A 15981-nucleotide genomic window follows, 5' to 3' on the forward strand; every position below is an offset into this window, starting at 1 on the left:
TTTGATGACCTCGGCCTATGTGCTGGCCGTTCTTTTACTTCCTTACTTGTATGTATAACTGTGTGTACTGCTATCTTGTGCTGTCCACGCCTAATGAAATCTTTAATAAACCGCTTTGTAATGACAATAACTCACCTCTACAAATTGTAGCAGTTTTTCTGTGGATACTTCAAAGGTTTTGCGTGCCATCTCTGATTTGCGCAGCTGGCAGTCAAGGACAGTGATTCTTCGCTTTAAATCCTGAACATTGTCCTGAACAAGAAAAAAAAAACAAGAAAATTGAGTTCACAGTCTGCACATAAGTCATGTAAGAAAGGACAACAATATGTATGACCCATCCGAATGCTTTACTGAACTGTACTGTTTCAAAGTTTCTGTTTTGAGGTGCTTTGTGAAGGCTAGACAGGGTCTGATATTAGTAAATGATGTGCAGACATCAGCACTGCTTTATAAAATTTGGCATTAAAATGTTACTTGGCATATGATAAGCCCTTTTGAGCATCTGAGGTCCTTGTTATAGTACACAGAAAGTTTTAAAAGCTGATAGTTTAGGACTGGACTGTTGCATTAACCACTTAAGCCCTGGAAGATTTTACTCCCTTCCTGACCAGGCCCTATTTTGCGATTCGGCATTGCATGACTTTAACGGACAATTACGCGGTCATGCGACGCTGTACCTAAACGAATTTGATGTCCTTTTTTTTCCCACAAACAGAGCTTTCTTTTGGTGGTAGTTGATCACCTGTGCGATTTTTTGATCATGCGCTATAAACAAAAAAAGAGCGACAATTTTGCAAAAATAACAATATTTTTCCCCTTTTTTTTTATATATGAAATTCCCCCCCCCAAAAAAAAAAATGTAAAAATCTAAATTTTTTAACATTGGCCAATTTGTTTTCTGCTACATATGTTTGGTAAAAAAAAAAAATCAAAATAAGCGTATTTTGATTGGTTTGTGCAAAAGTTATTGCAATAACTAAGGGAAAGATTTTTGTCATTTTTTTCTTTAACGAGTAATGGCGGCGATCTGCGATTTTTTTTTGCGGGACTGCGACATTGCGGCGGACAGATCGGACCCTTGACTTACATTTTTGACACTTTTGGGGGGACCAGTGACATTACTACAGTAATCAGTGCTATACATATGCACTGTTAATGTAAAAATGACACTGGCAGGGAAGGGGTTAACTTTATTGGGGAAGGAGGGGTTAAGTGTGTCCCTAGGGGTGTGTTTCTAACTGTGCAGGGATGTGGCTTTACATGTAACAGCACAGCAGAACCTTATGATCTGTGCTGTTACACAGGGGAGAATGACAGGCGGCTTTGTTTACATTAGCCGCCTGCCTTTCTCCCTTCACAGCGGACGATCGCGAGTGACCGGCGGACATCGGGTCCGCCGGTCACACGCACGGAGGTGTCCGTGAACGAGCCAGGGCGGGAGCGCGCCTCCAGAGGCGCGTGCTCGCCCCCTATTGGCTTACAGGCTAGTGACGTACCCATACGTCACTTTTCCTGGCCGGGGCTGACCGCCGCAGTATATGTACTTGCGGCGGTCGGCAACCGGTTAATGTAAGATCTCCCTTTGTATGCCATCTTTTTCTTTAACCCCTTCACATCGAAGGGTAAAACAAATGTTTATGCCAAGCACAATTTTGAAGTTTTGACATTTGTTAGTAAAACTGTATATATCACAACAACTACTTTGTACGTTCAGGCGCATTCTATCTTGTTTTTTTTCAGGACAAACTGGGTTTTCATTTGGTGGTAAATAGTAATGATATCTGCAGATTTTTATTTTTTTTTTATTATCAAAGGAAAATTGGCCCAAAATAGTAAAAAAAGTTGGATTTTTGTCATACCGTAAAATCCCTTTCTCTGATGTTTATTGGCGGACACAGCTTCATATCTTCATTTGACAGATGGGTTATGCTGCTCTTTCTAGGAGTAGGACACTAGGCAGAAAACAAAGCTTTACTACGCCTTTTGGGCAGTCCCAGGTGGTAAACTCCCACTTCCTGCTCTAGGATCTAAGTTTTGTAACAAACCGTGTCAGAAGAATACATAATCCAACTCCACAGGGGGGTGGGTGCTGTGTCTGTCAATGAAAATCAGGGAAAAGGATTTCACGGTAATACAAAAATCCAGTTCTCTCTTTCATTCATTGACAGATCAACGATCGACTTGGGTGCAATCAGCCTGCCCATGGATGAATCAAATGTCCGCTGGTCCCTGCTGAACCGACCGAGATTCAATCCGTATATGGCTAGCTTTATTTCCCATATTAGTTGTGAATGAATGTTTGCAATAACCGGAATCTCTAACTCAATAATAATAATAAAGCATATTTAGATTACACAAAGAGGCAAACATCCTGCCTGAATTTAGTTCTGATAGCAGACTCATAAAACTCAAGACACACAACAGTGCCATCAAGAATATAAACAAGAGAACTGAAGGCTCCTAAATGACAGTTTTTCTTCTAGCGCCCCGCATAGTGAGGCTGTCAGCGATGAGCTCAAGCAGGCGATAAGGCAACCTCAATGGGGGAGTTAAAACCTGACACTGGGTTGGCATATGTGCTTTGACAGGGAGAGAATACAAGTAAATAAAAACAATTACAATAAAAATATAATAACAAAAAGATAAAACTATTATAACAATTCAAGTGTGAGGATTGTAATAAATACCCATCCTAACTGTCCACTTTGACTAATCTACCAATCTCACAGAATACATACATGGCAAACATGTATAAAAGAAGGCATAGGGGCATGACTAGGCCCTAAAAGCTCTATGGCATGCATTATGTTTAGTGCCACAGTATAGGTGCTCCTACATAGCCCAAACAGGAGGCATGGAGGTGAGAATAGTTTACATATTTATGTCTGCATCCTTCTCCAACCCTATATGTATCCTTTAAAAATTTCTAAGAGCGTGGCATAATTACAACCATATAGCTCAGGGGTGTCAAACTCAAATTCACCCATCTGCATCAGCATTACGTTTGTAGGGCCAGTTGTATCTGTAAGGCGATTTACATTTTTCCAAGGTGTTTTTTTTTTTCTCTCAGAGAATAGGTACAGGGACTCAACCACACCCTCCCACCCTTCCCCATCAAACCACATCAAACAGTGCGTGTGGCCAAATTGAACATAAGTGGGACGATCTTAAAGGGGCAATCAATTTGTGCAGAGTTTAGGGGTGCTCTATGTACAGAGTGCAGTTTCAGAGGTGACCTATACACAGAGTGCAGAATCAGGTTTGCACTAGGTACAGAGTGCAGGGTTTGCTATACACAGTGTGGAGGGTTACCCTTCCTTTCACAGGCACTGTACATCTCCCTTCCACCCACCCTGGGCTCTGACCTCAGCATCACTCTCCTCCATCCCCCTAGCTTTGCACACATCTCCTTCCCTGCCCTCATCTCTCCCCCCGTTCCCCAAGAGATTCCTCGTATCTCAACACACAGCCCAGCTCTACTACCTCCAGGCAGTATAGGTAGCTCCACCTCTCTCACTTGCAGGAAGATCACTGGTTGGCATCTGAGCACCTCGGCATGGTTAGGTAACATAGTGCAGCCTACCACGTGGTGCACCATCCTGCACTGCTCCGCATCTCCCTTGAGTTCAGGGTAGGTGGGGATCTGTGAGAGCCGCCAAGAGGAAAATTGTTCCTGTGAGGGTGAGAGATGGAGGAGGCGGAACTCCATACCATCATGTTCCAGCTGAAAAAAAAAGCCCTAGGTGCGAAGGGCAACATGAAATGGCCCGGTGGGCTGGATTCAGCTTGCAGGCCTTGTGTCTGACACGTGATTTAGCTTCTCTGTATAACTGTAGAGTTGAAGCTATTAATTCGTAAATAGGTGCTATTTTTCTTTTTTCACTCTGTTCATTTCACACATGCCATTTCCTACTTGAAGACTTGCTAAACACTCAGCAAAACAGGTTACAATATGGCAACTATTATATCTTCACGTGCGCTCTGTAAAACTGAAGACACTTTGGGCATAATATAAAACACCTGCCTCATAACGTTTCCTTACCACCTAAAACATTTTTATGTTTTCATAAACCATAAAAGGGAATGCCCTCTAGCAAAATATGTGCATATGTAATTAGAGAACCTTGTAAAGGGAATTCTTGTCTTATTTACATCCACTGGGGCAAAGGAAAAGTGTCTGTTTTGCAAACAATTTACCCAACTACAGCTTAAGAGCAAAATACAAAAATTGCCTAGCATGTAAAAACTATCCCATCTCTGGTGCTATCCCCAGCAGAATCACAACTTTGCAATCTACCTACAGTCTCATTTTCAGGTTAAGCGACAAGGTCATTTGACCTGAAAGAGGCCTGGGGCTGGGGAAAAGGGCTGCAAGAATCCACCCCCTGGGCGGATATCATTTGACATCTATGTGCCCACTAGGGAGATTTATCCTCTGTTTATTCTGGTGACTGTTGATGGAAAGTCTCCATACACACCTGTCCAATGGTCCTGTGCCAGCATCTTCTTCTAAGTGCTGGTCTCCAGACCTCTTCATTGGCCGGTGGGGAATGACATCACTACCGCGCATGACCAGAAGACCATCATCCCTGGACTTGGCGACTGGCCCGGCACTATAAGCTGAGCAGCTCAGTTTACAGTGCCAGAGGAGACGATAAGCAGGCAGGTAGGGGCATTTTATTGCACAAGAGACAGTGCATGTCTCTTCCACAATAAAAGTCTGCCTTGCTTGCTTGTTTTTACAGCAGAATTTTAGTTCCCCTTTCAAAGGGGAACAAAAAGCCACATTAATAAACGTACAGAGAGACCATTGCAAAAGGGAAATGCAATGTACAAAAAGGAGGCTGACATACAAGGGGCATTAGTGTATCTCAAACCCAAACTGTACAAACACAAAAAAATGACCTCTGCCCAAAGGACTTAATGAGCTACACTCCAGCACAAAACAAAAAAGAAAAAAAGATATAAAATGTACAAAAATGTTTATTTGTCCAGACCAACAATATAACAAACATTTAAAAACATAGTCATATACAATTGCCAACTATCTAGGTGCATTAATAAGCACCATAGGAACAATAAGAACTGAAGGCCTTCCATGAAGATTAATAATCTGTGCTGATTTAATCTATACGTGTTTCGCGAGACCAAAGCTCGCTTCCTCAGGAGAAGCACAGGAGAACATCTGGAAAAAACAACCAAATTAGGAAAGCAAAAAAAAAAAAAAGGGGGGGGGGGGAATGAAAGGGCTCTTGAGTCTGGACTTACATTTAGAATACTTGTAAAACATTCTTCACCATTACACAGTCCATCATAAATAGCCACATACACCAAAAGTATCCTCTAAATATGACGCAAGTATCAGTTATGCCAGACAGAGCCGCCAAGGGGTCATCACCCCAGGAGTTGTGGAAGGGGGGGGGGGGATCAGTTGCTCCCCTCCCTGCCTCACAGACACCAGTAGAAGGTAAATAGAAGGTCTGAGGGGATTCTGCAACCACAAATGACCTATTAATGTCCCTTGGGCAGAGGTAATTTTTTGCGGAAATGCAATGTCTCTTCTGAAATAAAATAAACCTACCTGCATGCTTACAGCCTTCTGTGGCAGGTAAACCACACGTAAAACGCAGCTCATTTTACATTGCCAACACAGTTACTGTGTGCTGGGATGATGGACTCTTGTGCATGCGCAGGAGCTAGGTTATCCCCTGCACCAATCAAAACAGCCTAAGTCAACCAGAAGAAGCCAGGGAGAAGATGGCAGTGAGGAACCCTTTCATACTTCGGACCGTTGGAGAAGAGGGAGGGAGTATGGTGCTTTCAGTTCCGTAATAACCATTTCCCACTCTATCAAAAAAAATAAATAAAAAAAAGTGCTGACTTGAGATGTATTTTAAGCTGCCTTTTCATTGTATTGTGTAGCTGTGATTTTCCTTCTTGATGTAATGGGTAAAAAAATATGGCTTTCCTTCCATCACAGCTAACATGACAACGTGAAAAAATGTATTGAAATGTATATTCTATTCAGAGCTAATGGTGAGATGCAGTTTTCTTATGCCTGGTAAACACTAACCTCAGTGAGCTGAACGGAAAAAACTGAAGAGCTGGCTGAACTAAATATGCAATGTTAGTACAGCAATCTTCCAGCTGAGATATTGTGTTCTGACAGGGGGACTTTGGGGGACCATCCACCCCACCCCTGACAGAACACAGCAGGCGCTGATTGGATCCCGATCGGCAGCTGGTTTTCCAGCATGCCTGTTCTGACAGAAGCTGGATGTTAGGCCGGCTTCTGTCGGCCAGGCTGCTGTACACACTGGCAGACTGTCAGCTGACTTCTGTTGAACTGTATGTACCAGCAATTATGCAGGGTCTAAAATTGTATCCATCTGTAATGTACGAAGTCAACCCAAAGCTTAAAATCGCCCTGTTCGCAGTAAATACTGAATGTTGAGCAGATCAGATATCTATGGCTCCATCTAGTGTATTTGGATGGGGGAAAAAAAGGGTAGTGCACCCCCTGCTCTCCTCCATCACAGCATAGTGTTTGCTTGTATGATGACAGGTGCACTTTACTGTATATTCCAGTCCTCTGTGCAAACTCCCGTTTCCCTGTGCCGCAAACAAACTAATATTGGCTTTTCTAATAGAAAGGGTCTCTACGCCCACACTGTCCTTAGCACTGCACATCACTGCAAGCACTGAATAATACAAGACAAATGCTGACCTACTTTACTGAAAGGGAAAGAGCTGGGGCCACATGACTGCTCAGGGGAAGCCATGGTAACGGATGGTGGCTGTTCGCCTTACTTTACTTTGGCCGGAGTGTTCAGCAAGCTGGGCTTTCAACGCAGTTATCTCAGCTTCCAGAAGGCGGATGACTTCTTCATAGTCCATCTCCACGCCTCGTGCTTGTCTCTGCGCCACTTCAGCTAGGTGGATTCTGCTACGCAGGGCTCTTGTTTCCTCAACGGCAGCTTTAGCTTCCTGAGGGCGACAACAATAAAGAAGAGTTACACATAACCATCTCTGCTAATTTCCAGGGTTTAAAAATGATTTAGAAGTTTAGATATCCCATGAATGATGTCCAAAAACAAAGAATCAGCTTCTCCGGAAATTAACCACTTACTGTCTTTTTACTGTGGCCGAGCATTTCCGGGTAGGGGTATCAAGTGCCCATCGACCCTGTCTGTGCTCTCATTTACTATTGAACGAGTTGGTTAGCAGGTCCCGGTCAATGATTTATGGCTGGGACCTGCTGATCGCCTTAGCGAATGACAGTACAGAGCCCTGTGTTTACCAACACAGGGCTCTGTACAGGGACCAGAGATGTGGCTGTTTAAAGTAACATCCCTTAGTAACACACATTACACATTTAGGGTACAGTTAACAAAATGTTAACCCTTTCCCAGCCAGTGTCATTAGTATAGTTGGCAGTGAATAGCATTATAACTGATTACTGTATTGGGCCCCTTTCACATTGATGGACCAATCGGGTCAGTTTTTCAGATGGACCCAATCGGACCATCCACTGCTCTCTATGGAGCAGCAGATGTTGACGGACATGTGTGCATTGACATATGCCGACATCTGATCCAATTATGTCCGCTAAAGCCAGGCATCTAACGGATCGCATGACAGTCGGATGGAAACAAACAGGCAGTCTGTTTCCATTTGACAGCCCCATAGAGGACAGCAGGCTGTGTCCGTGTTCGCTCTGCATCAACGAACCACCTAGCGGTGTCAAAAATCAAAGAGTCTTATGGGGGTGCAGCGCTGCAGCAGAGGGGAAAGTAGGAGACATGGGGCGCCAGAGAGCCAAGTATACTATATTTTCTACTGTAAGGGAGTTATATTTGCATTTATGTAGGAACCCTACAGGTTTCCTCCTTTTTACATAGTCAGCATATTTCTTCCTTCAAACACAGCAAGTCCCCCTCCTCAAGAAGGCACATGTACAGTCATGCCAATGAACATCTAAATGATCCAGTAAAGGATTGGGAGAAAGTGCTGTGGTCAGATAAGACCAAAGTTGAGGTCTTTGGCATTAACTCGACTCCCCATGTTTTTGCGAACAAAAATGCTGACTATGACCCTAAGAACACCATCCCGACAGTCAAGAACTGGGTGGAAACATTATGCTTTAAAGCTGTTTCTCTGCTAAAGGTACAGACCGACTCTGTTGCATTGAGGGGACAATGGATGGGGCCATGTATTACAAAATATTGGATGAGAACCTTCTTCCCTCAGCCACAACACTGAAGATGGGTCATGGATAGATCTTCCACCATGACAATGACCCAAAACATACCGATAAGGCAACAAAGGTTTGGCTAAAGAAGAAGCACATTAAGGTAATGGAGTGGCCTAGCCAGTCTTTAATCCTATTGAAAATTTATGGAGGGAGCTGAAACTTGTTTTTTTCTGGATTTTTGGTTGATATTCTGTCTCTATCATTTAAATACACCTATGATGACAATTATAGACCCTTCATTTCTTTGTAAGTGGGCAAACTTACAAAAACTGCAGGGGATCAAATACGTATTTCCCCCACTGTAAGAGGAAGGAGCTAGGTGGTATGTGGGCAGCCATCCATATTAAATTTGTAAAGATGCAGTGTGCTATTTCGGTTTCAACAGCTCATGCTTTAAAGTGTACCTGTGATCAGACAAAATGTTAGCAGCAATGCTGGCACTTCAAGGTACTAAGGAAATAACTTTACTTTCACCAAGCATCCTTGATGAGCTCCCAATAAGCACCCTCAATGTGCCTAGGCACAAGGTTGGACCTACTAACTGACACAGTAGGCTCGTACCTATAGACAGCAAAGGCAAAAAAGGTGGCTTTGCTCTGTGTAGTTATCATGGACATATTTTTTGTCACCCATAAACACAATGTCAAAATATATTCTGAGCTGTGCAATGACCAGTAAAACAAGAAAGTGTTTTGTGTAAAAAGATAATCTTAGGCAAGTGATACTGCTTTGGGTGATCCCAGTCACCCTGTCTTCTCTCCAGCGGCTAAATGGACTCCAGGGAGAAGGACCAGTACACACTTCTCCCCAGCAGGGGTGGTGTTCTAGGAGAGAGGCAGAGGTTGGCTGGGTGAGTAATGATCTGTTCCGGACCATTTGTTTGGGGTACTGTGTGGGTGCAGACATTGGGGGACTGGAACTACGGACTAACTTCAAAGTCAACCCGTTTGGGGTCTCCTTCTGTGTTAGTCTTCTGCCGAAAGGGGAGATATGTGACGTGAGTCACTTTGGTTGGGGGGTGTGTGGAACCCCAATTGCTTTAGGGAGGTTGGGAGACTCCTTGTCCAGCATCCTCGGTGCCTCTTATGTGTAGGTCACCCTGTGTCTATAAGGGGCACAGGGTGACCAAAAACCCCAGTCAGGCCGGCTCTGCACTAATCACACTCTTGCTAGTGGGGGTTTGTTGTTGTTGAATACCTGCATTCCATTGTTATATTGTTATTATGGGATGGGTATGTTGAGTGGATTGACTAAGGGGGAGGGGGTTGTCCCTGAAGTGTTCATCTCCATGTGCTTTGTGTTTGAATAAACAGTTTGATTCTGGATGACTCCAAAGCTTGTACTGTCGAGTTATTGGGGTAACTATAGCCAGAATCACGGATCCCGTGTTCCAGAGCTTAGGAAGCAGGTTACTGGCGGAGATACCCAGTCGGTGGTGTCCGGATTCCGTCACATGTGCCATAAGCGCACATGTTAACCGGCTTTGATGTAAAGGTACCCACAGACAAAGGAGGGTAGTCTAGATTGCAGACAAGATTTGAATGCCAAAACAAGATTTTGTACACATTATAAAATGAGGTGACCAGATATTAAAAATTAAATCCGGGGACATATATATAAATTTTTTTTATTGGCAAACGGCATAGGACTGCATAATACACAGAGAGCTGGGCACAGGACTGTATAATACACAGAGGGCTGGGCACAGGACTGCATAATACACAGAACGCTGGGCACAGGACTGGATAATACACAGAACACTGGGCACAGGACAGCATAATACACAGAGCGCTGGGCACAGGACTGCATAATACACAGAGTGCTGGCACAGGACTGCATAATACACAGAGTGCTGGGTACAGGACTGCATAAAACACAGAGCACTGGGCACAGGACAGAATTATACACACAGCGCTAGGCACAGGACTGCATAATACACAGAGTGCTGGGCACAGGACTGCATATTACACAGAATGCTGGGCATAGGACTGCATAGCATACAGAGCGCTGGGCATAGGACTGCATAGCACACAGAGCACTAGGCATAGGACTGCATAGCACACAGAGCGCTGGGCACAGGACTATATAATACAGAGCGCTGGGCACAGGACTATATAATACAAAGCGCTGGGCACAGGACCGCATAATACACAGAGTACTGGACATAGGGCTACATATTACACAGAGCGCTGGGCACAGGACTGCATAATACACAGAACACTAGGTTCAAGACTGCATAATACAGAGCGCTGGGCACAAGACTGCATATTAGACAGAGCGCTGGGTACAGGACTGCATAATACACAGAGCGCTGGGTTCAGGACTGCATAATTCACAGCACAGGGCACAGAACTACATAATACACAGAGCTCTGGTCACAGGACTGCATAATACACAGAGCACTGGGCATAGGACAGCATATTACACAGCGCAATGGGCACAGGACTGCATAATACACAGAGCGCTGGGTTCAGGACTGCATAATACACAGAGCGTTGGGCACAGGACTACATAATACACAGAGCACTGGGCATAGGACTGCATATTGCACCGAGCGCTGGGCACAGGACTGCATAATACACAGAGTGATGGGTACAGGACTGCATAATACACAGAGTGATGGGCACATGACTACATAATACATAGAGCGATGGGCACAGGACTGCACAATACACAGAGTGCTGGGTACGGGACTGCATAATACACAGATCGCTGGGCACAGGACTGCATAATACACAGAGTGCTGGGCACAGGAATACATAAAAACACAGCGCTGGGCACAGGACTACATAATATACAGGAGGGTGTTGGGCATAGAGTGCAGGCTTCAGAGTTTGCTATGCACAGAGGACACTTCTGCCCCCACATACATACCTCACCTTTGTTCCCTTCTCTCACAGATTTTCTCTGCAACCACCTCTTTCCCACACAACAGCTTAACTCTCTATCTCTCCATGCAGCTGCATCATCTCTGACCCCTGCTCCCCCACTGCCCTCATCTGTGTACAAACAGGCACCTCCCCAATCTGCTCACCTTCTGGTCTCAGCCCTCCACACAGTCAATTTTTGACTCTGCCTGTCCTCCACTGAACAGCAGCAGGAGCAACAGTACGATCATCCAGCAGGGGGCATCAGCATGCAAGCCACCAGGCTGTTTCTCAGCCATCATGGGATGCCCTGTCTACGTTAATCTGGCCCTGAATCTGGAGACAAAACCAGGGACAGACTTGATCCGGGGACAGCGTCCTCAGTCTGGGGACTGTCCCCGGAAACCGGGTCTCTGGTCACCCTATTATAAAATCCTTTTCTTTGAGTCTATGCAAGAACACAGAAAATCTTAAAACTTCAGGTTATACTGCCTCCTACAGGAGAATAGGACACAGAGGACAGCAAATTTAAAAAAACAGAAAAGAAAAAAAAAAAATAAGGCGAGCACAGAGTATAACCTCTCCCAATACTAGCATGCTTCAGTTCTATTGCAAATGATTATAAAACACAGAGGGAAAGGTGTCCCTTAGTGTTTTCTGAAAAACTGAATTTTTGTCTTACCGTAAAATCCCTTTCTCTGATAGACACAGCTCCATATCTTCTTTGACCCTTGGGTTATGCTGCTCTTCCTAGGAGTAGGACACTAGGCAGAAAAGAGTTAAAAGAGTTTGCCTACGACCATAGGGCAGTCCCAAAAGGGTATACTCCCACTTCCTTTTCTAGCTCTTACGTTTTGTAACAAGCAGTGTCAGAAGAACATAACCCCTAACTCATTAGAGGGGTGGGTACCTTGTCTGTCGAACATCAGAGAAAAGGATTTTAAGGAAAGAAAAAAATCCAGTTTTTTCTTTTGTTCATTGACAGACACAGCTCCATAACTTCTTTGACCCATAGGACATCCCAAAGCAGTGCAACATCCCAAAGCAACATGAGGGGTGGGAAGAACACAGCAATAAATATACTTCCCAAAGGCTAAACATAGCCAACCAGGTAAAACAGAGCTCAACCAGGAACCACTGGCGCTCCCCTGACAAAAAAGTACACCCTCAAAGAGGACTAATCCTCTCCAACAGCGGCCTGCAAACCCTTGTGATCAAAGGAAGCATCCTCAGATGCCAACACATTCACCTTGTAAAATGTAAAAATGTGCGCAGACAACCAGGTGGCCGCCTTGCAAACCTGCACCATTGACGCCTGATGACGGAAGGCCCAAGAGGCACTAAGCACCTATGTAGAATGCGCCTTAACAGGGAAGGAGGAGCCTGACCCTTAATGGAATAGGCCTGAACCACTGTCTGCCTAATCCATCTGAAAATGGTCGCAGCAGACGCGGCCAGCCCCTTTCAGGATCCATCTGTAAAGACGAATAGGGAATCCGATTTTTGGAAATGAGCCACATCCAAAGAATGTAAGGCAATCTCTTTAGGGTGCTTAGACTTAGGACACAAGGAAGTTAAAACAATGCCTTTATTTAAATGGAAACCAGAGGCGACTTAAGGAAGGAACGACTGGCAGGGCCGAAGTACCACTTTATTTCCGTGAACCCTCAAGTAAGGTGAACGACAAGATAAACTGCCAGCTCTGACACCCTACGTGCAGAAGAAAAAGCCGAATCCAAACAGGGAAGACCGCTCTAGGTGAGGCTGGAATCAGGTGCCGGTCGGATCCGCAATCCAGGATAGCTTCATACAACAGAAGAAAAAGCCACCAAGAAGGCTACCTTCTAGGACAATGTAAGCAGAGGAATCTTGCAAGTATTTTCCGACAGCACCAAGTTGACATCCCACAAGGGCAATGGAGACCACACTGGGGGAGCCAAGTGGCGAATCCCCTGAACAAAGGCGTGAACCACAAAAAACGTAGCTAAAGGACGATGAAAGAAAACCGCCAAGGCTGAACCTGGCCCAGTATATCAATCGGTAGTCTGGATTCTTCCAGAGTCCAGACCCCCTGAGCACAAAAAACGCCACCCCACTCGGACAGGCTGGCATCCGTGGTGACCACCGTCCAGTATAGGGGAAGGAAGATTTACCCTGTCGAATCGGCGGAGAGCGAAGCCACTGAATCAGGGACCCTCTCGTACCCCGGCTCAACAGGATCAGATTGTCTAGAGACTGTGGATTCTTGCTCCACATGGCAAGAATCTCTCATTGAAGAGGTCTCGTGTGGACAGATTTTTGAAACTCGTCCCATGGGAAGAACACCCTGGCTAAGGCCGAGCCCAGAACAGAACCAGATAGTCCAACCAGGTGGACAGAACCAGAGCCAATACCTAGGAATGTAATTTCCAATCAAACTCCTGCAGAGTCCCCACAGTAATCTCCCGGTTGTCCTTCAGAGCAGTCAGAAACTCTGCTCACAGAAGAAGATCATCCAGGTATTCCAGTATCACAATCCCTTGGAACAACAATGCCACCACCGGGGCCAACACTTGCAAAAATCTGAGGAGTTTGGGTGAGACCTCTTGATAATGCTCCTTGCCCACATGATCGACATATATCGGACTATGAAGGTAAGCGTCCTTACTATCTATAGAGGCCAGAAGATCCCCCTAATGTTGGGATGCCACTACCATACAAATGGACTCTATTCGAAACATCTGTACCCGCACAAAGTGGTTCAGAGTTTGAGGTCCAAGATTGGACGTACCTCGCTTTCCTTCCTGAGACCTGCAAACATGAAGCAAACGTTCCGATTCTGAGACCAGAACAATCACTACTTGTAGTAGCAAGTCTTGCACCACCCGAAGAGACCTCTGGGAAAGTCTGGGAAAAAAACGCAGGTTGGAATAAAAAGAACCTCTCTGGAGGAGAAGGGCAAAAACTTGGATCTTGTATCCAGACCGAATCAGCTCGTGGACCCACTGGTCTTAAATTATGGAGGTCCACGGGTCCGGAAAGAAGCAAAGACATTCTCCCCCACCCCAGATATGGGTGAGAGCGCCCCTTTAGGCAGAAGGGGTGTTTGTCTGCAGGTCTGGAAGGACCCGCTCTCAGCATACCAGACCAGGTCCTCATGGAACCTCATGGAACCTCTAGAGGAGGTCTTTCCAGGTGAGGCCCAGAAAGACAGTCCCCCACAAAGGGAAGATCACATAAGGCCTTCTGGAAAGTCTGGTCCGCAGACCAGCATTTTAGCCATATCATGTGCCGAAGGATCATTGCTGTCACGGACAGTCCAGAGACTAAGGAAGCCGCATCCAGAGAGGCATCACAGACAAACTGCAACCCCTGGACCAACTAATCCGCCAGCTCCTCAAAAGGCAGGAGGAATCTGTTCCCCCTCTGCATCCTGGTGCAAAAGCTTTGCCCACTCAGAAAAGTCAGGGACACCATGCTATGGTGAACACCGGCCTAAGGACCGAACCGGCCACAGTAAACATGTGGTGGACCAAAGTCTTGGCTCTCCTGTCAAAAGGATCTTTTAAAACCGGAGACTCCTCCACCGGAATTAGTGTAGATTTACTCAGCCTGGAGACCTGAGAGTCAACCACAGGTGGGACTGCCCATGTACTCAACAGAGACTCCCCACGGGATACTGTCTATCGAAATGCTTAGGCACCGCCATATTGCGTTTAGAACAACTCCACTGACTCAAGTTAGTCACAGTAGGCGGGAAAACGGAAAAAAACTTTTGCCGCTTTAGAGGATCTGTGGGCCCAAAGGGGACTGGCGCTTCTGACGCAGGAGCAGCAGCTGCATTCCCAATGTTTAAAGCTTCCTGCACCAATACAATTAGTGCATCCATCCAGTGCCTTTGCCTGCGCATATGCAGTAAAAGAAGAATCATCCTCACCATCAGAGCACCCGAAATGCGTGGACGCAGACCCAGTAGAGTCGCTTTATGCAAAGCTCACCGAGAACATAGCAAGCAGGGGAGCTCGCTGACCACAGTCCCGCAAGGAGACGCCGGCTAAAGATCCACAAAAGGACCCCCATTAGACCTAAGGTTTGCTCTCCATAGAGGACATAAGCCTCTCATGAGGAGACAGGGGGCTTGCAGTGATGCAGACGCGCAGGCAGAGTACCCTCACCTACATAAAAATGGCTGCTTCACTTCGCCAACAAATGTGCCCCCCCCCCCCGATTAAAAGAGAAGCGCCAGGCAGACCATATGGCCACCCCCCTGAGGGAGGGGAGGGGGGAGGTGGATGCCCGTCCGCAGCTCAGTTAACCTGGTCAGCAGCTCGAACAGCCTGGTAAACAGCTCGGACAGCTTGGCAGGTAACTCGAACAGCAAGCCGCGAGTAGGCCGCAAAGCGCGCCCTAAATTTGGGGCCTGATCCGGCCACGTGAGATGAGAGTCCGCCGGCAGCTCTGTTAGCTTGATCAGCAGCTCAGACAGCTGAATTAGGAGCTCGGACAGCTTGATCAGTCGCTTGAACAGCCAGTTCCGTCAGCCACGAGAAGGCTGCAAGGCCACGGCCTCAATTTTTGGTCTGATCCGGCTGCGCGAGGTGCGCATTCATCAGCAGTACTGCCGGGTGGGCACCACTCCGGTCAGACCACCTCCCCATCTTTGAATATGTATGTTGCGACTCAGGTCGCGACCAGAGTCTTGACCAGGGCTATGCATCCTCGCAAGGCGTTTAACTCGCGGGCCAGTACCCGTCCAGTGGGACTATGTCGCAGCCGACCTAACGCGGAGCTGAGCCCTGCACGTGCTCACTGGCCAGACTGGAAAGACAGTAAGGATCTAAGATATCCAGTTCGTTGCCCAGTCTGGCAGTTGATTGTAGT

The 15981-nt window shown here is 46.1% G+C and overlaps 1 protein-coding gene across 1 annotated transcript in view; it reads right to left on the bottom strand.

The window, feature by feature from the left end:
* STXBP4 (syntaxin binding protein 4) overlaps nt 1-15981 on the bottom strand; it is a gene marked incomplete at its 5' end in the record, with an annotated part of 193418 nt that overhangs the window by 83995 nt on the left and 93442 nt on the right. Inside the window, 2 exons of the mRNA XM_082272758.1 lie at nt 136-252; nt 6811-6987. Coding sequence (XP_082128884.1) covers nt 136-252; nt 6811-6987 — 294 coding nt within the window. The remainder of the gene's footprint in view (nt 1-135; nt 253-6810; nt 6988-15981) is intronic.

The sequence above is a fragment of the Pelophylax lessonae genome (genome assembly GCF_965119305.1).
Source record: "Pelophylax lessonae genome assembly, chromosome: 11".
NCBI classification, from domain to species: Eukaryota; Metazoa; Chordata; class Amphibia; order Anura; family Ranidae; genus Pelophylax; species Pelophylax lessonae.